At 39.9% G+C, this 23,932-nt stretch overlaps 1 protein-coding gene across 1 annotated transcript in view; it reads right to left on the reverse strand.

Annotated features, from left to right (window-relative positions):
* LOC121008820 (sodium channel protein type 2 subunit alpha-like) overlaps positions 1 to 23,932 on the reverse strand; it is a 185,172-nt gene that overhangs the window by 33,113 nt on the left and 128,127 nt on the right. The window contains exon 21 of the mRNA XM_040441516.1: positions 20,543 to 20,665. Within this exon, the coding sequence (XP_040297450.1) occupies positions 20,543 to 20,665 (123 nt within the window). The remainder of the gene's footprint in view (positions 1 to 20,542; positions 20,666 to 23,932) is intronic.

The following is a 23,932-nucleotide window of genomic DNA, read 5'->3' on the forward strand; positions in this document are numbered from 1 at the left end:
ACATTTTCAGAAAAAAAGCCAGTGTCACATAAAGAATTTCACCAGTAAGTACTTCGGTCCATACCGTAAAAGGAGGTGTACATTCACCCATACCTTTTCCAAAAAACAGCCAGTGTTTTACCTAAAGAATTTCACCACTAAGTACTTCAGTCCATATCGCAAAAGGAGGTGTACATTCACCCATACATTTCCAAAAAAAAGCCTGTGTCACATAAAGAATTTCACCACTAAGTACTTCAGTCTATACCGCAAAAGAAGGTGTATATTCACCCATACATTTTCTGAAAAAAAGCCAGTGTCACATAAAGAATTTCCCCACTAAGTAAGTCGGTCCATACCGCAAAAGGATGTGTACATTCACCCATACATTTTCAGAAATAAAGCCAGTGTCACATAAAGAATTTCACCACTAAGTACTGCAGTCCATACCGCAAAAGGAGGTATACATTCACCCATACATTGTCTGAAAAAATGCCAGTGTCACATAAAGAATTTCACCACTAAGTACTAGTGATGAGCGAGCATTCTCAGTCGAATACCTGTTCGGCTCGAACATTGCTATGCTCAGCAGTTCCAAGTGCTCGGCCGAATATTCGTAGATTGCAAGTTATTACCCAGCTTTCCTAGTGTCAGATTTTATCACTGAGTTATTACCCAGCTTTCCCAGTGTCAGATATCGTCCTAGTGTAGATAGCGAATATTGTAATCGCAAATTTTCCATGCAAAAGTCTACACTAATAAGCTTGTCATAAGACTTAGTCTAATATTCTTGTCAGAAGACTATGAAACCAATAGAGGGCGGTATTGAGTTATGAACAGCGCCCTCTATTGGATTCATAGTCTTCTGAGAAGAATATTTGTCTTGTCATATGACTGTAAAACCAATAGAGGATGCTATTCATAACTCAATAGCGCCATCTATTGGTTTTCATAGTCTTATGAAAGATGAAAAACAAGGCAGATTCTGCTCATTTGCATGTCTTTTCCATATGTCCATGTTTATGCAAATGCATTTTTACATGACAAAACTGTATAGAAAGATTATTAAATATTTTGTTAGGGCAATCGGAAAACTTTTTGTTGCCCTAATGATAAGTGATCTAGATGTGCAGGTCCACCCAAGCCATCCAACGGATGCAAAATAACTTTGAGGTTTACAGGTTCTCAGTCAGATGAGAGCTGGTTTGGAATATCTCATAGTGCACAAGGCTGCCATTATAAGGTATGCTGACTGTTATCTGTCTCATGGATAGATGGATGGTTTGCACACACCTAGCTTTTGGCATACAGCCTTTGTGTGATTGTATGCAGTACATAATAGGAGTGCAAGACACATCCAACTATCCTCTTAATACTAATTCTAAACCAATTAGATGGGGTTTCCATCAATTTCTAATCTTTTTTTATGAACCAGACACCCTCTTCTCTTATGAGCAGGGGTGCCTGGTTGTCTCCCATTGACTTCCAATATACTCGGGTGCTTGGCCGAGCACACAAATATAGCAATTAGAGATGTTGCGAACATAAAATTTTCCGTTCGCGAACGGGAAAACGAACTTCTGCGAACGGGCGAACTGGGCGAACAGCCATAGACTTCAATAGACAGGCGAATTTTAAAATGGCCACAATAGTGATGGAAAAGTTGTTTCAAGGGGACAAACACCTGGACTGTGGCATGCCGGAGGGGGATCCATGGCAAAACTCCCATGGAAAATTACGAAATTGACGCAGAGTGTGGTAAGTTGAATTCGCAATGCGATTAATATAACCTGTATTAATCGCATTGCGATTACAACTTAGATCTGAGTTCCTAATGGTTGTATTGCTAGAATTGACGAATATAATGAATATAGCACTATATTCTCAATCTTCGTTATATTCTAGCAATACAACCATTAGGAACCCAGCTCTAAGTTGAATTCGCAATGCGATTAATATAACCTGTATTAATCGCATTGCGATTACAACTTAGTCAAATTTGTGACACTGCAGCTTCAGAATGAATCTAAGATGGATGCTGTCCTTGCTTTTTGATAGGAGGTGGGAGGGTCTGGGAGGGAGGGTGTGCTGATTGGCTGGAATGTGTCTGCTGACTGTGAGCTACAGGGTCAAAGTTTGCTCAATGATGATGTAAAGGGGGCGGACCGAACATCACATATGTTCGCCCACCGCGGCGAACGCGAACAAGCTATGTTCGCCAGGAACTGTTCGCCGGTGAATAGTTCGGGACATCACTAATAGCAATGTGTTCGGGCCGAATACTTTGGTGCTAGCTCATCACTACTAAGTACTTCAGTCCATACCGCAAAAGGAGGTGTATAGTCACACATACATTTTCGGAAAAACAGGCAGTGTCGCATAAAGAATTTCGCCACTAAGTAAGTCGGTCCATACCGGAAAATGAGGTGTACATTCACCCATAAATTTTCTGAAAAAAACTGTGTCACAAAAAGAATTTTACAACTAAGTAAGTCAGTCCATACTGCAAAAGGAGGTGTACATTCACCCATACATTTTCCGAAAAAAAGCCAGTGTCACATAAAGAATTTCGCTACTAAGTAAGTCGGTCCATACTGCAAAAGGAGGTGTACATTCAACCAGTTTCACATAAAGAATTTCACCACTAAGTACTTCGGTTCATACCTCAAAAGGAGGTGTACATTCAACAATACATTTTCAGAAAAAAGCCAGTTTCACATAAAAAAATTCACCACTAAATACATCAGTCCATACCACAAAAGGAGGTGTACCTTCACACATACATTTTCCGAGAAAAAGCCAGTTTCACATAAACAATTTTACCAATAAGTATATCAGTCCACACCGCAAAAGGAGGTATATATTCACCCATTCATTTCCCCCCAAAAAAGCCAGTGTTACATAAAGAATTTCACCACTAAGTACTTCGGTCCATACCGAAAAAGGAGGTGTACATTCACCCATACATTATCCCAAAAAAAGGCAGTGTCCCATAAAGAATTTCATCAGTAAGTACATCGGTCCATACCGTAAAATAAGGTTTACATTCACCCATACATTATCCGAAAAAAAGCCAGTGTCACATAAAGAATTTCACCACTAAGTACTTCAGTCTATACTGCAAAAGGAGGTATACATTCACCCATACATTTGACGAAAAAAAGCCAGTGTCACATAAAGAATTTCACCAGTAAGTAAGTCGGTAGATACCGCCAAAGGAGGTGTACATTCACCCATACATTTTCTGAAAAATAGCCAGTGTCACATAAAGAATTTCACAAAGAACTTCGGCCCATAACGCAAAAGGAGGTTTACATTCATCCATACATTTTCCGAAAAAATCCAGTGTCACAAAAAGAATTTTACCACTAAGTACTTCAGTCCATATCGCAAAAGGAGGTGTACATTCACCCATACATTTTCCGAAAAAAAGCCAGTGTCACGTAAAGAATTTCACCACTAAGTAAGTCGGTAGATACCGCCAAAGGAGGTGTACATTCACAGATACATTTTCTGAAAAAAAAACAGTGTCACATAAAGAATTTCACTACTAAGTACTTCGGTTCATACTGCAAAAGAAGGTGTACATTCTCCCATACATTTTCCAAAAATTAGGCAGTATTATATAAAGAATTTCACCACTTAGTAAGTCGGTCCATACAGCAAAAGAAGCTGTACATTCACCTATAAATTTTCCGAAAAAAAACCAGTGTCACATAAAGAATTTCACCACTAAGTAAGTCGGGCAATACCACAAAAGGAGGTGTACATTCACCCATCCATTTTCCGAAAAAAGCCAGTGTCACATAAAGAATTTCACAACTAAGTACTTCAGTCCATACCGCAAAAGGAGATGTACAGTCGTGGCCAAAAGTTTTGAGAATGACACAAATATTAGTTTTCACAAAGTTTGCTGCTAAACTGCTTTTAGAGCTTTGTTTAAGTTGTTTCTGTGATGTAGTGAAATATAATTACACGCACTTCATACGTTTCAAAGGCTTTTATTGACAATTACATGACATTTATGCAAAGTCAGTATTTGCAGTGTTGGCCCTTCTTTTTCAGGACCTCTGCAATTCGACTGGGCATGCTCTTTATCAACTTCTGGGCCAATTCCTGACTGATAGCAACCCATTCTTTCATAATCACTTCTTGGAGTTTGTCAGAATTAGTGGGTTTTTGTTTTTCCACCCGCCTCTTGAGGATTGACCACAAGTTCTCAATGGGATTAAGATCTGGGGAGTTTCCAGGCCATGGACCCAAAATGTAAACGTTTTGGTCCCCGAGCCACTTAGTTATCACTTTTGCCTTATGGCACGGTGCTCCATCGTGCTGGAAAATGCATTGTTCTTCACCAAACTGTTGTTGGATTGTTGGAAGAAGTTGCTGTTGGAGGGTGTTTTGGTACCATTCTTTATTCATGGCTGTGTTTTTGGGCAAAATTGTGAGTGAGCCCACTCCCTTGCATGAGAAGCAACCCCACACATGAATGGTCTCAGGATGCTTTACTGTTGGCATGACACAGGACTGATGGTAGCGCTCACCTTTTCTTCTCCGGACAAGCCTTTTTCCAGATGCCCCAAACAATCGGAAAGAGGCTTCATCGGAGAATATGACTTTGCCCCAGTCCTCAGCAGTCCATTCACCATACTTTCTGCAGAAGATCAATCTGTCCCTGATGTTTTTTTTGGAGAGAAGTGGCTTCTTTGCTGCCCTTCTTGACACCAGGCCATCTTCCAAAAGTCTTCGCCTCACTGTGCGTGCAGATGCGCTCACACCTGCCTGCTGCCATTCCTGAGCAAGCTCTGCACTGGTGGCACTCCGATCCCGCAGCTGAATCCTCTTTAGGAGTCGATCCTGTCGATTGCTGGACTTTCTTGGACGCCCTGAAGCCTTCTTAACAAGAATTGAACCTCTTTCCTTGAAGTTCTTGATGATCCTATAAATTGTTGATTGAGGTGCAATCTTAGTAGCCACAATATCCTTGCCTGTGAAGCCATTTTTATGCAATGCAATGATGGCTGCACGCGTTTCTTTGCAGGTCACCATGGTTAACAATGGAAGAACAATGATTTCAAGCATCACCCTCCTTTTAACATGTCAAGTCTGCCATTTTAACCCAATCAGCCTGACATAATGATCTCCAGCCTTGTGCTCGTCAACATTCTCACCTGAGTTAACAAGACGATTACTGAAATGATCTCAGCAGGTCCTTTAATGACAGCAATGAAATGCAGTGGAAAGTTTTTTTTGGGATTAAGTTAATTTTCATGGCAAAGAAGGACTATGTAATTCATCTGATCACTCTTCATAACATTCTGGAGTATATGCAAATTGCTATTATAAAAACTTAAGCAGCAACTTTTCCAATTTCCAATATTTATGTAATTCTCAAAACTTTTGGCCACGACTGTACATTCTCCCGTACATTTTCCAAAAATTAGGCAGTGTCACATAAATAATTTCACCACTAAGTACTTCGGTCCATACTGCAAATGTAGGTGTACATTCACCCATCCATTTTCCCAATAAAAGCCAGAGTCACATAAGGAATTTCACCACTAAGTAAGTCGGTCCATACCGCAAAAGGAGGTGCACATTCAGCCATACATTTTCTGAAAAAAAGCCAGTGTTACATAAATAATTTCACCACTAAGTCAGTCGGTCCATACCGCCAAAGAAAATGTACATTCACACAAAAATTTTCTGAAAAAAAGCCAGTGTCACATAAAGAATTTCACCACTAAGTACTTCAGTTCATACCGCAAAAGGCGGTGTACATTAACCCATATATTTTTTAAAAAAAAAGGCAGTGTCACTTAAAGCATTTCACCAGTAAGTACAAAGTTCCATACAGCAAAAGGAGGTGTACATTCACCCATACATTTTCCCCTAAAAAAGCCAGTGTCACATAAAGAATTTCACCACAATGTACTTCAGCCCATACCGCAAAAGGAGGTGTACATTCACCCATGAATTTTCTGAAAAAAAGCCAGTGTCAAATAGAGAATTTCACCACTAAGTAAGTCGGTCCATACCGCAAAAGGAGGTGCACATTCAGCCATACATTTTCTGAAAAAAAGCCAGTGCCACATAAAAAATTTCACAAAGTACTTTGGTCCATACCACAATAGGAGGTGTACATTCACGTATACATTTTCCAAAAAAAAGCCAGTGTAACATAAAGAATTTCACCACTAAGTAAGTCGGACAATACCGCAAAATGAGGGTGTACATTCACCCATACATTTTCTGAAAAAAAAGCCAGTGTCAAATAAAGAATTTCACCACTAAGTACTTCGGTCCATATTGCAAAATGAGGTGTACATTAACCCATATATTTTTTTTTATAAAAAGGCAGTGTCTTATAAAGCATTTCCCCAGTAAGTACAAAGGTCCATACAGCAAAAGGAGGTGTACATTCACCCATAAATTTTCCAAAAAGAAGCCAGTGTCACATACATTTTTTTACCACTAAGTAAGTCGGTCCATATCGCCAAAGGAGGTGTACATTCACCCATACATTTTCTGAAAAAAGCCAGTGTCACAAATTTTTTTACAAAGTACTTTAGTCCATACCGCAACAGGAGGAGTACATTCACCCATGCATTTCACCACTAAGGACTTCAGTCCATACCCCAAATGGAGATGTACAGGGTGGGCCATTTAAATGGATACACCTTAATAAAATGGGAATGGTTGGTGATATTAACTTCCTGTTTGTGGCACATTAGTATATGTGAGGGGGGGAACTTTTCAAGATGGGTGGTGACCATGGCGGCCATTTTGAAGTCGGCCATTTTGAATCTAACTTTTGTTTTTTCAATAGGAAGAGGGTCATTTGACACATCAAACTTATTGGGAATTTCTCAAGAAAAACAATGGTGTGCTTGGTTTTAACATAACTTTATTCTTTCATGAGTTATTTACAAGTTTCTGACCACTTATAAAATGTGTTCAATGTGCTGCTCATTGTTTTGGATTGTCAATGCAACCCTCTTCTCCCACTCTTCACACACTGAAAGCAACACCGCAGAAGAAATGCTAGCACAGGCTTCCAGTATCCGTAGTTTCAGGTGCTGCACATCTCGTATCATCTGAAGGCAATCGTCTATGCTGTGAAGATACGAGATGTGCAGCACCTGAAACTACCAGTGTCACATAAAGAATTTCACCACTAAGTACTTCGGTCCATACCGCAAAAGGAGGTGTACATTCACCCAAATTATTTTTTTGAAAAGGCAGTTTCACATAAAGCGTTTCACCAGTAAGAACAAAGGTCCATACAGCAAAAGGAGGTGTACATTCACCCGTACATTTTCCAAAAAAAAGCCAGTTTCTCATAAAGAATTTTAACACTAAGTACTTCGGTCTATACTGCAAAAGTAGGTGTACATTCAACCATCCATTTTCCAAAAAAGCCAATGTCACATAAAGAATTTCACCACTAAGTACTTTGATCTATACCGCAAAAGGAGGTGTACATTAACCCATATATTTTTTTTTTAAAAGGCAGTGTCACATAAAGCATTTCACCAGTAATTACAAAGGTCCATACAGCAAAAGGAGGTGTACATTCACCCATATATTTTCTTCAAAAAAGCCAGTTTTCACATAAAGAATTTCACCACTATGTACTTCAGCCCATACCGCAAAAGGAGGTGAACATTCACCCATACATTTTCTGAAAAAAAGCCAGTGTCACATAAAGAATTTTACAAAGTACTTTGGTCCATACCGCAAAAGGAGGTGTACATTCACCCATACATTTTCCGAAAAAAAGCCAGTGTCACATAAAAATGTCACCACTAAGGACTTTAGTCCATACCGCAAAAGGAGGTGTACATTCACCCATATATTTTCAGAATAAAAGCCAGTGTCACATAAAGAATTTTACAAAGTACTTCAGTCCATACCGCAAAAGGAGGTGTACATTCACCCAAAAAATTTCCGAAAAAAATCCAGTGTCACATAAAGATTTTCACCACTAAGGACTTCAGTCCATGCCACAAAAAGAGGTGTACATTCACCCATACATTTATTAAAAATTAGGCAGTTTCACATAAAGAATTTCACCACTAATTCATTCGGTCAATACCGCAAAAGGAGGTGTACATTCACCCATATATATTACGAAAAAAAATCTGTGTCATATAAAGAATTTCATCACTAAGTACTTTGGTCCATACTGCAAAAGTAGGTGTACATTCACCCATCCATTTTCCAAGAAAGCCAGTGTCACATAAAGAATTTCACCACTAAGTACTTCGGTCCATACCGCAAAAGGAGGTGTACATTCACCCATACATTTTCGGAATAAAAGTCAGTGTCACATAAAGAATTTCACCACTAAGTCAGTCGGTCCATACCGCCAAAGGAGGTGTACATTCACCCAAAGATTTTCAGAATAAAAGCCAGTGTCACATAAAGAATTTCACCACTAAGTACTTCGGTCCATACCGCAAAAGGCACTGCCTTTTTTTTTTAAAAGGCAGTGTCACATAAAGCATTTCACCAGTAAGTACAATGGTCTATACAGCAAAAGGAGGTGTACATTCACCCATACATTTTCCCCAAAAAAAGCAAGTGTCACATAAAGAATTTCACCACTATGTACTTCAGCCTATACCGCAAAAAGAGGGGTACATTCACCCATACATTCTCTGAAAAAAAGCCAGTGTCACATAAAGAATTTCACCAGTAAGTCAGTCAGTCCATATCGCCAAAGGAGGTGTATATTCACCCATACATTTTCCGAAAAAAAAACAGTGTCACATAAAGAATTTCACCACTAAGGACTTCAGTCCATACCACAAAAGGAGGTGTACATTCACGCATACATTTTCGGAAAAAAAGCCAGTGTCAAATAAAGAATTTCACCACTAAGAAAGTCGGGCAATCCCACAAAAGGAGGTGTACATTTGCCCATACATTTTACCGAAAAATGTCAGTGTCATATAAAGAATTTCATCACTAAGTACTTCGGTCCATACTGCAAAAGTAGGTGTACATTCACCCATCCATTTTCCAAAAAAAAGCCAGTGTCACATAAAGAATTTCACCCCTAAGTACTTCGGTCCATACCGCAAAAGGAGGTTTACTTTCATGCATATATACAGTACAGACCAAAAGTTTGGACACACCTTCTCATTCAAAGAGTTTTCTTTATTTTCATGACTATGAAAATTGTAGATTCACACTGAAGGCATCAAAACTATGAATTAACACATGTGGAATTATATACATAACAAACAAGTGTGAAACAACTGAAAATATGTCATATTCTAAGTTCTTCAAAGTTGCCACATTTTGCTTTGATTACTGCTTTGCACACTCTTGGCATTCTCTTGATGAGCTTCAAGAGGTAGTCCCCTGAAATGGTTTTCACTTCATAGGTGTGCCCTGTCAGGTTTAATAAGTGGGATTTCTTGCCTTATAAATGGGGTTGGGACCATCAGTTGCGTTGAGGAGAAGTCAGGTGGATACACAGCTGATAGTCCTACTGAATAGACATTTAGAATTTGTATTATGGCAAGAAAAAAGCAGCTAAGTAAAGAAAAACGAGTGGCCATCATTACTTTAAGAAATGAAGGTCAGTCAGTCAGTCAGCCGAAAAACTGGGAAAACTTTGAAATAAGGGCTATTTGACCATGAAGGAGAGTGATGGGGTGCTGCGCCAGATGACCTGGCCTCTACAGTCACCGGACCTGAACCCAATCGAGATGGTTTGGGGTGAGCTGGACCGCAGAGGGAAGGCAAAAGGGCCAACAAGTGCTAAGCATCTCTGGGAACGCCTTCAAGACTGTTGGAAGACCATTTCAGGGGACTACCTCTTGAAGCTCATCAAGATAATGCCAAGAGTGTGCAAAGCAGTAATCAAAGCAAAAGGTGGCTACTTTGAAGAACCTAGAATATGACATATTTTCAGTTGTTTCACACTTGTTTGTTATGTATATAATTCCACATGTGTTAATTCATAGTTTTCATGCCTTCATAGTCATGAAAATAAAGAAAACTCTTTGAATGAGAAGGTGTGTCCAAACTTTTGGTCTGTACTGAATATATATTTTTTTTGAAAAAGCAGTGTAACATAAAGCGTTTTACCAGTAAGTAAAAAGGTTCATACAGCAAAAGGAGGTGTACATTCACCCATACATTTTCCAAAAAAAAAGCCAGTGTCATATAATTATTTTACCACTACGTTAGTCGGTTTATACCACAAAAGGGGGTGAACATTCACCCATACATTTTCCCAAAAAAAACTGTGTCACATAAAGAATTTCACCACTAAGTACTTCAGTCCATACCGCAAAAGGAGGTGTACATTCACCGATACATTTTCCAAAAAAAAAGGCAGTGTCACATAAAGAATTTCATCATTAAATACATCGGTCCATACCGCAAAAGGAGGTGTACATTCAACCATACAATTTCCAAAAAAAAGCCAGTGTCATATAAAGAATTTCACCACTAAGTACTTCAGTCCATACCTCAAAAGGAGGTGTACATTCAACCATGCAATTTCCAAAAAAAAGCCAGTGTCATATAAAGATTGTCACCACTAAGTAAGTCGGTCCATACCTCAAAAGGAGGTGCTCATTCACCCATACATTTAAAAAAAAAAAAAAAGCCAGTGTCACATAAAGATTGTAGCCACTAAGTAATATGGTCCATACCGCAAAAGGAGGTGTACATTCACCCATACATTTTCAAAAAAAAAGCCAGTGTCAAATAAAGAATTTCACCAAGTTCTTCTGTTTATACCGCAAAAGGAGGTGTACATTCAACTATGCATTTTCGGAAAAAAAGCCAGTCTCAAAAAAAGAATTTCGCCACTAAGTACTTCGGTCCATACCGCAAAAGGAGGTATACTTTATCCCATACATTTTCCAAAAATTAGGCAGTATCACATAAAGAGTTTCACCACTAAGTTCTTCCGTCCATACTGCAAAAGGAGGTGTACATTCACCCATACATTTTCTGAAAAAAAGCCAGTGTCACAAAAAGAAATTTACCATTAAATACATCGGTCCATACTGCAAAAGAAGGTGTACATTCACCCATACATTTTCCAAAAAAAAGACAGTGTCACAAAAAAAATTTCACCACTAAGAACTTCAGTTCATACCGCAAAAAGAGGTGTACATTTACCCCAACATTTTCCGAAAAAAAGTCAGAGTCATATAAAGAATTTCACCACTAAGTAAGTCAGTCCATACCGCAAAAGTAGGTGCACATTCACACATACATTTACCGATAAAAAGCCAGTGTCACATAAAGATTGTCACAAGTAAGTCAGTCCAAAAAGCAAAAGGAGGTGTTCATTTACCCATACATTTTCCGAAATAAAGCCAGTATCATATAAAGAATATCACCACTAAGTACTTCGGTCCATACCGAAAAGGAGGTGTACATTATCCCATACATTTTTGGAAAAAAAGCCAGTGTCACATAAAGAATTTCACCACTAAGTACTTCGGTCCATACCGCAAAAAGAGGTGTACATTCACCCATACATTTTCTGAAAAAAAAGCCTGTCACATAAAGAATTTCACCACTAATTACTTCGGTCCATACCACAAAAGGAGGTGTACATTCACCCATAAATTTTCCCAAAAAAATGCAGTGCCACATAAAGCATTTGACCAGTAAGTACATCATTTCATACTGCAAAAGGAGGTGTACATTCACCCATACATTTTCCAAAAAAAGCCAGTCATATAAAGAATTTCACCACTATGTACTTCTTTCATACCGCAAAAGGAGGTGTACATTCACCGATACATTTTCTGAAAAAAAGCCAGTGTCAAAAAATATTTCACCACTAAGTATTGCAGTTCATACCACAAAAGTAGGTGTACATTCACCCATACATTTTCCCAAAAAAATCCAGTGTCGCATAAAGAATTTCACCACTAAGTACTTCGGTCCATACCGCAAAAGGAGGTGTACATTCACCCATACATTTTCAGAAAAAAGTCAGTGTCACATAGAGAATTTCACCACTAATTACTTCGGTCCATACCACAAAAGGAGGTTTACATTCACCCATACTTTTTCCGAAAAAACCCCCGAGTGTCACATAAAGCATTTGACCAGTAAATACATCGGTCCATACTACAAAAGGAAGTGTACATTCACCCATACATTTTCCAAAAAAAGCCAGTCAGATAAAGAAATTCACCACTATGTATTTCTTTCATTCCGCAAAATGAGGTGTACATTCACCCATACATTTTCTGAAAAAAAGCCAGTGTCACATAAAGAATTTTACCACTAAGTAAGTCGGTCCATACCGCTAAAGGAGGTGTACATTCACCCATACATTTTCCGAAAAAAGGTAGTGTCACATAAAGAATTTCACCACTATGTACTTCGGTCTATTCCGCAAAAGGAGGTTTACATCCACCCATACATTTTCTGAAAAAAAGCCAGTGTCAAAAAATATTTCACCACTAAGTATTGCAGTTCATACCACAAAAGTAGGTGTACATTCACCCATGCATTTTCCAAAAAAAAATCCAGTGTCGCATAAAGAATTTCACCACTAAGTACTTCGGTCCATACCGCAAAAGGAGGTGTACATTAACCCATACATTTTCAGAAAAAAGTCAGTGTCACATAGAGAATTTCACCACTAATTACTTCGGTCCATACCACAAAAGGAGGTTTACATTCACCCATACTTTTTCCGAAAAAAACCCTGAGTGTCACATAAAGCATTTGACCAGTAAATACATCGGTCCATACTACAAAAGGAAGTGTACATTCACCCATACATTTTCCAAAAAAAGCCAGTCAGATAAAGAAATTCACCACTATGTATTTCTTTCATTCCGCAAAATGAGGTGTACATTCACCCATACATTTTCTGGAAAAAAGCCAGTCTCACATAAAGAATTTTACCACTAAGTAAGTCGGTCCATACCGCTAAAGGAGGTGTACATTCACCCATAAATTTTCCGAAAAAAGGTAGTGTCACATAAAGAATTTCACCACTATGTACTTCGGTCTATTCCGCAAAAGGAGGTTTACATTCACCCATAGATTTTCTGAAAAAAAGCCAGTGTCACATAAAGAATTTCACCACTAAGTATTTCAGTCCTTACCACAAAAGGGGGTGTACATTCACCCATACATTTTCCAAAAATTAGGCAGTGTCACATAAGGAGGTGTACATTCACCCATACATTATCCAAAAAAAGCTAGTCACATAAAGAATTTCACCACTATGTACTTCTTTCATACCGCAAAAGGAGGTGTACATTCACCCATACATTTTCCAAAATAATTCCAGTGTCACATAAAGAATTTCACCACTAAGTACTTCGGTCCATACCGCAAAAGGAGATGTACATTCATTCATACATTTTCCGAAAAAAGCCAGTGTCACATAAATATTTTCACCACTAAGCTCTTCGGTCCATACCTCAAAATGCGGTGTACATTCACCCACACTTTTTTCGAAAAAAGCCAGTGTTACAAAATTAATTTCACCACTAATTACTTCGGTCTATACCGCAAAACGAGGTGTACATTCACCCATACTTTTTTTGAAAAAATGCCTGTGTCACATAAAGAACTTCACCACTAAGTACTTCAGTCTATACCGCAAAAGGAGGTGTACATTCTCCCATACATTTTCAAAAAATTAGGCAGTGTCACATAAAGAATTTTACCACTAAGTACTTCGGTCCATATAGCAAAAGGAGGTGTACATTCACTCATAATAAAAAATAAAAAAAAGCCAGTATCATATAAAGAATTTCACCACTACGTACTTCGGTCCATAACGAAAAGGAGGTGTACATTCACACATACATTTTTGGAAAAAAAGCCAGTGTCACATAAAGAATTTCACCACTAAGTACTTCGGTCCATACCGCAAAAAAAGATGTACATTTTCCCATTTATTTTCCGAAAAAAGGTAGTGTCACATAAAGAATTTCACCACTATGTACTTTGGTCTTCCGCAAAAAGAGGTTTACATTCACCCATAGACTTCTGAAATAAAGCCAGTGTCACATAAAGAATTTCACCACTAAGTATTCCAGTCCTTACCACAAAAGGAGGTGTACATTCACCCATACATTTTCCCCAAAAAATCCAGTGTCATATAAAGAATTTCACCACTAAGTACTTCGGTCCATACCGCCAAAGGAGGTGTACATTCACCCATACATTTTCGGAAAAAAAGCCAGTGTCACATAAAGAATTTCACAACTAAGTACTTCGGTCCATACCTCAAAAGGAGGTGTACATTCTAACAATAGAAAAATGAGCGGGCACTCATACACTTGGCAACCAAATTGAAATATGCAGAAAATATTTATTAAATCCCCATAAAATACAAGTAATAATATTTATGAGAACAATGTAGCAATAATATATAACATTACAATCACATATATTGTGGTAGATATAATCAATACTATATTTGATAAAAGTATATTCGATAAAAATATAGGTGTACATTCTCCCATACATTTTCCAAAAATTAGGCAGTGTCACATACAGAATTTAGTCACTAAGTACTTCAGTCCCTACAGCAAAAGGAGGTGTACATTCTCCCATACATTTTCCAAAAATTAGGCAGTGTCACATAAAGAATTTCACCACTAAGTACTTCGGTCCATACCGCAAAAGGAGGTGTACATTCACTCATAATTTTTTTTTAAAAAAAGCCAGTATCATATAAAGAATTTCACCACTACATATTTCGGTCCATAACGAAAAGGAGGTGTACATTCACCCATACATTTTTGGAAAAAAAGCCAGTGTCACATTAAGAATTTCACCACTAAGTACTTCGGTCCATACCGCAAAAAAAGGTGTACATTCAACTATGCATTTTCAGAAAAAAAGCCAGTGTCACATAAAGAATTTCACCACTAATTACTTCGGTCCATACCACAAAAGGAGGTGTACATTCACCCATACATTTTCTAAAAAAAGCCAGTCACATAAAGAATTTCACCTCTAAGTACTTCAGTCCATACCGCAAAAGGAGGTGTACATTCACCCATACATTTTTGAAAAAAAGCCAGTCACATAAAGAATTTCACCACTAAGTTCTTTCGGTCCATACCACAAAATTAGGTGTACAATCACCCATACATTTTCTCGAAAAAAGTCTGTGTCACATAAAAAATTTCACTGCAAATTTCACTGCAAAAAATGCTTTACCACATATAACTGCACCACTGAACGGCAAGTAGGCCCTTAATTGAGATGGTTCGCACACAGCTTGCATACACTATGCCTCCAACATATTTCTTGTATTTCTACATGAAAATAATGTATTTGTTGGAAATCGTGAGAGGGACATAGCTGGAGACATTGATTTCAATAGAGATACAGAGCAGCAGAGTTCAGCTACCTCTATTTGCTTTGCGCTGTTTACTGCTCCTGAATTTAAATTGGGGCAACCAGCTTCAGATTCCTCTGATGTGATACGGAGTCCTTTTGTTATGGCTTTGCACAGGGAGCAAGATTGTTACGCACCATTCTGATTGAACTTCTGATCTTAAGTAACTGGACTTGGACTCCAAAGCAGAAGCTCTCCTGTCATGTCTTGTGTGCTGTTGAGATCGAATGCAGACGGAGCAGATAAATACACATGAATGTTTTCAACTTAGTGAAGATGCTTGATTTAATTGTGAATAGATGGTGAAGGCAAAGTCTGCTGGTGTGTTGTCATCAGCGTCTTCATTATGTTTACTGCAGGACCCACGATGACGTAATTCGGTCCATACAGCAAAAGGAGGTGTACAATCGCCCATCAATGTTCCCGCAGAAAACATGGTTGAAATAAAAAAAATTCACCATTGAAAGTATAATGGAATTCTGTTCATACAGAAGAAAGTCTACAATCTCCCATCAATTTTCCCCCCAAAAAGCCTGTTTCACATAAAAAATGTCACTACTACGTAATTCGGTCCATACCGCGAAAAGGGCTTCACCACATATAACTGCATCGCTGAATGGCAATTAAGCCCTAATTTTTTTCTACTATTACACAACACAAAAGGCTTTTCAACAGATTAGTGCAACGCTGGATGGTGAATATATTTTCATTTCGCCTCTAATACACGGCAAACAGGGCTGTAGAATATATATCCCTGCACCGCTGAACAGCAATTAGGCCCAATTTTTTTTCTATTTTTGCACAACACAACAGGCTTTTCAACAGATAAGTGCAACGCTGGACGGCGAATACATTTTTATTTCACCACTAATACACAGCAAACTGGGTTTTAGAGTATAGCACTGCACTGCACAAGGGCAATTAGGCACTAGTTTTTTTTAACTTTTACAGAACACAACAGGCTTTTCAACAGATAAGTGCAATGCTGAACGGCAAATATATTTTTATTTCGCCAGTAATACATGGCAAACTGGGCTTTATAATATTTCACTGCACCGCAGAATGTAATTAGGCCCTAATTGTTTTTCTACTTTTGCACAGAAGGGTTTTCAACAGATAAGTGCAACGATGAACGGCTAATATATTTATATTTCGACAATAATACACGGCAAACTCACCACTAATACACGGCAAACTGGGCTTTAGACTATATCACTGCACCGCAGAACGGCAATTAGGCCCTACTTTTACATAACACAAAAGGCTTTTCAAGAGATAAGTGCAATGCTGAACGGCGAATATATTTTTTATTTTGCCAGTAATACACGCAAAATAGGGCTTTAAAACAGATAACTGCACCGCTGAGCTGCAAACATATTTTTCCCTTTTCCACTAATACACGCAAAAAAGGGCGTTAAAACAGAAAACTGCACCGCTGAGCGGCAAAAATATTTTTCCTTTTTCCACTAACACATGCAAAAAAGGGCTTTAAAACAGATAACTGCACCGCTGAGCGGCAAATATATTATTTCCTTTTTCCACTAATACACGTAAAAAAGGGCTTTAAAACAGATAACTGCACCACTGAGCGGCAAATATATTTTTTCTTTTTCCACTAACACATGGAAAAAAAGGCTTTAGAACAGATAACTGCTCCTCTGAGCGGCAAATATATTTTACTTTTGCCACTAATACACAACAAAAAGGGCTGTAATTTTCTTACTTCACCACACAACGGCTAATAAGCCCCTTTCCCCCACTTATACAAGCCAAAAAATGCTTTAGAACATATAACTGCACCGCACTAGGGCAAATAAAACATAGAAATATTTGATTGTAATAACCCTTGTTAATGCCTGTATCAAACAGCACTTGCACCCCAATAAGAACGGTTTGATGGAATTACAGAGCTGCTTTATGGCAATTTGGATCCCCAATCAGTGCTGGTTAGTGCTGGTGATCCCACCTTCCTAATGTCCTCACACGTGCAGCAGACATTTTAGAAAAAATGAGATTCATTACCACGAAGCGCGAGGAAATTTGCATTCTGTGCAAATCAAATTTTCCCTGAAATTCGGAACGAATTCCACTTCGTCGATTCGCTCATCTCTAATCACTTGTTTTGTTTTTTGGATATCTAAATTAATATATTTACATTAGCATTTCATTTTATAGTACCGTATTTTTTGCCCTATAAGACGCACTTTCCCCCCCCCCAAAAGTGGGGGAAAAATAGCAGTGCGTCTTATGGGGCGAATGCTGCATTTTGCCCAATTTTCAATGATACGGGTGTATCAGCTGAGAGGGAGGAGGGGCTGGGGGACGGCATCTGCTTTTATAATGACAGCGGGGCCCGTGCAGTGACTGTATTCTACTACACGGGCCCCGCTCACTATATATAATTGTATCTGTAATTGTAGGCATTGTTGATGTATACAAATTCTGGGTATCAGCGCCTGTATTACGGTACTTACAAGCGCTCGGTAGCAGAGAGGAGGGAGGAGGCAGGCTGGGAGGATGGGCGCTGGCAGCGTGAGTCACTGCGCCGCCCACTTTATGAATCAAGCAGGCGGCGTGGGCGCATGACGTAGTGACTCACGGTGCCAGCGCCCGTCCTCCCGGCCTGCCTCCTCCCTCCTCTCTGCTACTGAGCGCTTGTAAGTACCGTAATACAGGCGCTGATACCCAGAATTTGTATACATTAACAATGCCTACAATTACAGATACTATAATATACAGTGAGCAGGGCCCGTGTAGTAGAATACAGGCACTGCACGGGCCCCACTGTCATTATAAAACCAGATGCGACCCCCACCCTATGTATTGGGGGTCATTCACACTACAGGGACACTGTTATGGAGGGGATCTGTGGATGACACATAGCATAAGATGCTATATATGTGTCATCCACAGATCCCCCCCATAACAGTGTCATCTACGGATCCCCATAACAGTGCCATCCAGATACCCCAATGAGAGCCATCCAGAGATCCCCATAACAGTGTCATCCACAGATCCCCCATAACAGTCACCCACAGATCCCCCATAACAGTGTCACCCTCAGATCCCCCATAACAGTGTCACCCTCAGATCCCCCATAACAGTGTCACCCACAGATCCCCCATAACAGTGTCACCCACAGATCCCCCATAACAGTGTCCTTAACAGATCCCCCATAATAATGTCATCCTCAGACCACCATTAGTTCAAAACCCACCAAAAGCACACCTTTTGGTTCAATATTTGTTTTTATTTTTTTTCCTCCTTAAAAACCTGCGTCTTATGAGCAGGTGCGTCTTATAGGGCGAAAAATACGGTAATTTTTACACTGGTAAAACTGCTGAAAAAAAAGCTGATTTTCCACCAGTGGTGTAAATTCCTTCATTTAATCATTCATTGTGCTGGATGATGACACCAAATGAGTAAAAATTATTATGTCTCAATTTAATATGGTTTATTTACCGTACAAAACATGTTTGTTTATTTTTCTCTTTTATATGTTTTTCTCCTATTTGTTAAATTTTATGGGTTGATTTTTTTATGTCTTTTTTTTTGTTTTTCAAGACAATAACAGACTTGCAAGTCTCAGAACCAAAATCACTCACACTGGTGTAATGCATGGCAACAGCAATTTTGTACAACGAGAGGAAAGTATCAGTAATGTGGATATATGTCCCCACCTTCGCCGTAACCCAATATTATTGACTTCATAGATTTGACTAACAGACACACATCCACACCCACCACAGCGCCACGGGCTCTCCCACCTCCTCTAAACGATTAGTGCCCTGGCTGCCAACCAGGGCCCCCAGATTTTCTTCAATTTCTCTGGCTTCCCCCTCACTACGAAAGTTAGTCTGTACATCGGCAGAGCTGCATCTATAATCAGCATCTAGCGTTGGACAGAAGCGATTTTAGGGGGTTTCCAGTTTAATAAAATGGATTTCCTAGCATAGAACATTAGGAGCCGTCTGAATCAATTCATTGACCAACCCCAGCAGACTATTCTCTGGCGAGCAGACCGCAGGTAGTCCCAATTCAAAAACCCATGGACCCCCGACCAGTACGCAGCAGTAACCGGACAGCTCTAGATCATGTGGATCAGGGTTCCCCTGTCTCCATTACATCTAGTGCACTGAGCACTATCCAGTTTGCATATACGTTCCAGTCGAACTGGAGTTAAATAAATACGATATAGCTATTTGATCTGAATCAACTGATCTCTAGCACTAATAACTCTAGTTCTCCAGTTATATACTATCTCTTTCTGATGCCTATCTTCTATCTCCGGAATGTCGACCTTCCATCTGGCCAAGGATCTGGACAGCGGTAAAGAAAGCTGTGACAAAAGACCCAAATAAAAGCAAGACACCGGCTTACACATACCTTTTTGTGGTGCAATTATTTTAATTGCTCTGTACTCTAGCTTTATCAGGTCCCTTCCAAATTGCTCTGTACATGCATGTCTGAGCTAAAAGTACCTAAATAGGCTAGACTGGGATAACAGAAATTCCCCTAAATCCATAAAGGTTTTAAAGTTACCATATGAATATAGTTGGGTAACATATTTAATGCCGTGTTGCAGCCAGAATTCAAAGTCAGGCAGGTTGTACAGTTCAGGTAGTTTCGAGTTCCGCCACAGAGGTAGCACTGGGAACCACCCTTCATTAGCCATTTTTATCCCCGCACACTCGGGTATTTCCCTTCTACACATTTATCACTGCTGTCATATTGGATGTAAGACACCTGGCTGGGTATTTTATTTTTGTAAGTTATACGGTCCAAAAGCAGGTAATATGGTCAGACAGAACCTTGACTGCAGCACAAGGATTCCCTGTGATGATGTTTTAAAAAGGGTGGCAGGGGTGGGGTGGGGTCTTTCTAATCAATGGGATAAGCAAGTAAGATCAATAGTAACATACATAATTGGGTAAAGGAGTATTCTCTTTTAGATAATGCATATATCCTATAGTCTCCCATTTGGGACCCCTCGCTGTTAACAAGAGCAGATTGAGCACTCCAGCAACTTCTCCCACTGATAACAGCTGATCATAAGGGGGAATACCAGTGGAGTTTATCCAAAATGAGCTCATATTTTGTGGACCTGCTATGCTGTGAGTGCCTTTAAAAAACACAATACAGAATTACAATTTTATATACATTATTGAATACATTTACATTATGATGTAAACTTACCCTCATTCCTTCAAAGCGCGATAATGCCCTCAGGGGTCTCAAAGCCCTTAATGTTCTTAGTGACTTAATCGCACCTAAATCTGATCCGTTAAACATACTGGCTATAAGGCAAACCAAGGAGATCTAAGAAAGAGGGAGATGACAGCTGTAAATTTAAGGTGTGAGAAAATGAAAGTTTTGAGATTTTTGACTAGGGGCAGCAGACTGTGTGGATGAGTAAGTGACCAATGTTTGAGGGACCAGGGGCCTAGGGAAGCCAAGCTGTTATGCGAGCCCTGAATTGTAACCCAAGTTAAAGCTGTTAGAAGTGGAAATTGCACTGCATATAACTTATAGCTTTGGATGCTCAGCAAATTGATAAGTCCATGCCAGGGTTCTCTTCATTAGCCTTTAGATCGAGAAATATGTGTATGGCTACAGCTAACCCTACAGACTGTCACGAACCAGCGGGTGTGAACCCACTGTGCCATGTATCCCACCTCCTCTAAGGGCGTTGTCTAAGTGAACCCCTCAATTCTTCACAGTACCCCTCATGGTGGGGATAGACTTTCCCGAGGGGAACACCAATTCGCTACCTCTTGAGGAGGGTAGGCACACAAGGCAGCTGGTTCAGGTGGTCCAGGAGGTACCTGAGTAGGTAACAGAAGTACAAGCATAGTCAGGCAGGCGGAGTCATTACCAGGAGCAACAGTGCAGGACCGAAGGATGAGGCAGAGGTGTAGTCCGACAGGCAAAAGGTCAGGGCAGGTGGCACAGGAACATGTCAGGCAACAGGAGAGTCAAGGCAAGCAGGCAGGGATCAGATGGGTAGCAGAATCCAGGATTGAGGTATAAGTCAGGAGCACACGTGAGTATCAGGAGCTTAGCAAACACAAGGACCTTGCCACTGATGCATCTGGGAAGGGGGCTAAGCCTCTTTAGTACATGCAGGAGAGCCAGGGTTGGTCAGCGAGGCCCAGGACCATGGCGGTAAGCAGGGGAACAGCAGCGTACAGCAGCCGCTGTTACACACACTCAATAGCTGTCTGCCGAAGACATTGCTTGGCTGACAGCTATCTCCCCTGACATCGTTTTGACTTCCCCATTCAGTCAAACTGAATGTGTACAGTATTTGTATTCACTGGGGAGAAAGCCACTGCCTGACACTTATAGCGGTGGATTATCTCCTGGGAGAACAAGTAAAGTTGGTGAAAAAATTAATTTCGCTTGAACCTTCTCTGTCAGGGTAGTGTCAGAAACTGCCCATACACATTAGGCTGATAGCCGAACCTGCCATTCTTGTTGGGTTTGGCCAGCAATTCACTAATGTGTATGAGACCCTTAAGGATTTAGGACAATGGCACATTGCAGCCCTTAGCTTAAAGGAATTGAACCATGAAAAATATTCTACATCTTTCAATTCAGCACCCGTCTCTGAATACTTTTGTAATTGCACGTAATTAAAAATGTATTATAGAAATAGAGTTATACCCTGAATGCTATATGCATAGCGCCACCTCCTGTTTGCTCTTTTTCTTATTTCTTTGTCCGGCTCACTGAGATGGAAGCACATGCTCAGTTTCATCCTCCAACAGCCACCAGCTGCAGTAGACAGGACACGACCCCTGTGAAAGTCCACACCCCCTAAGCTGACAGCATGAAATAAATCTAGCAGAGAAATCGGAACAATGAATGGGGAGATCTCTGGATCCATGGGAGGTACAGGGCTGGTTCTGAGTTTGTTAGAAAGAGACTACCATGTACTGTATGATGTCTGATTTTAATTTTTGGCTAAAATTATGAGCTAACCCCCTTTAAGTTTTGTGTTACAACTGCTTGCTAAATGTTGTGCCTTATCAATTTGGAATGTTTCACATTTTCTTAGATGGGCCAAACCTAAGGAACAGCAGTTTAAAACAGAATGCTATTGTATAGTTATTTGTACACTGTATGACAGTACACCATATGGGAGGAATCCAATAAAAGTCACCGTGAAGGGCATCATACAGCGTATGCTTGGACCTGCCTTATTTCGCATTTTTTGCTATTTTCTTCAGTCCATACATACACATACAGTGGGGAAAATAAGTATTTGATACACTGCCAATTTAGCATGTTTTCCACCTACAAAGAATGGAGAGGTCTATAATTTTTATCGTAGGTACACTTCAACTTAGAATCTAAATTAATTCAGAAAATCACATTGTATGATTTTTAAATAATTAATTTGTATTTTTTTTTGCATGAAATAAGTATTTCATATAATATAAAAACAGAACTTAATATTTGGTACAGAAACCTTTGTTTGCAATTACAGAGGTAATTTCCTGTAGTTCTTGACCAAGTTTGCACACACAATGCAGCAGGAATTTTGGCCCACTTCTCCAGATCTTTCGGGTTTCGGGGCTGTCACTAGGCTACATTGAATTTCAGCTCCCTCCAAAGATTTTCGATTGGGTTCAGGTCAGGAGACTAGCTAGGCCACTCCAGTACCTTGAAATGCTACTTACAGGGCAACTCCTTAGTTGCTCTGGATGTGTGTTTTGGGTCATTGTCATGCTGGAAGACCCAGCCATGACCCATCTTCAATGCTCTTACTGAGGGAAAGAGGTTTTTGGCCAAAATTTTGTGATACATCGCCCAACCATCCTTCCTTCAATACGGGGCAGTCGTCCTGTCCCCTTTGCAGAAAAGCACCCCCAAAGGATGATGTTTCCACCCCCATCCTTCTTCTTCCTCCAAACACGGCGAGTGGTGTTGATACCAAAAAGTTCTCTTTTGGTCTCATCTGACCACATGACCTTCTCCCATGCCTCCTCTGGATCTTCCAGACGGTCATTGGTGAACTTCAAACAGGCGTGGACATGTGCTGGCGTGAATAGGGGGACCTTGCATGCCCTGCAGGAATTTAATCCATGACTGCGTAGTGTGTTACTAACGGTAATCTTTGAGATTGTGGTCCGAGCTCTCTTCAGGTCATTGACCAAGTCCTCCCGTGTAGTTCTGGGCTGATTCCTGACCTTTATCGAGGCAAGATTTTGCATGGAGCCCCAGACTGAGAAAGACTGACAGTCATCTTGTGTTTCTTCCATTTTCTAATAATTGCACCAAAAGTTGTTGCTGTCTCACCAAGCTGCTTGCCTATTTGTCTTGTAGCCCACCCCAGCCTTGTGCAGGTCTACAATTTTGTCCCTGGTGTCCTTATACAGCTCTCTGCCATGGTCTGGGCCATGGTGGAGAGGTTGGAGTGTGATTGATTGAGTGTGTGGACAGGTGTTTTTTATAGAGGTAACGAGTTCAAACAGGTGCAATTAATACAGGTAATAAGTGCAGAGTAGGAGGGCTTCTTAAGTAGAGCCAGAATTCTTGCTGGTTGGTAGGTGATCAAATACTTATTCCATGCAATAAAAT

This window comes from Bufo bufo, chromosome 7 (assembly GCF_905171765.1).
Source record: "Bufo bufo chromosome 7, aBufBuf1.1, whole genome shotgun sequence".
NCBI classification, from domain to species: Eukaryota; Metazoa; Chordata; class Amphibia; order Anura; family Bufonidae; genus Bufo; species Bufo bufo.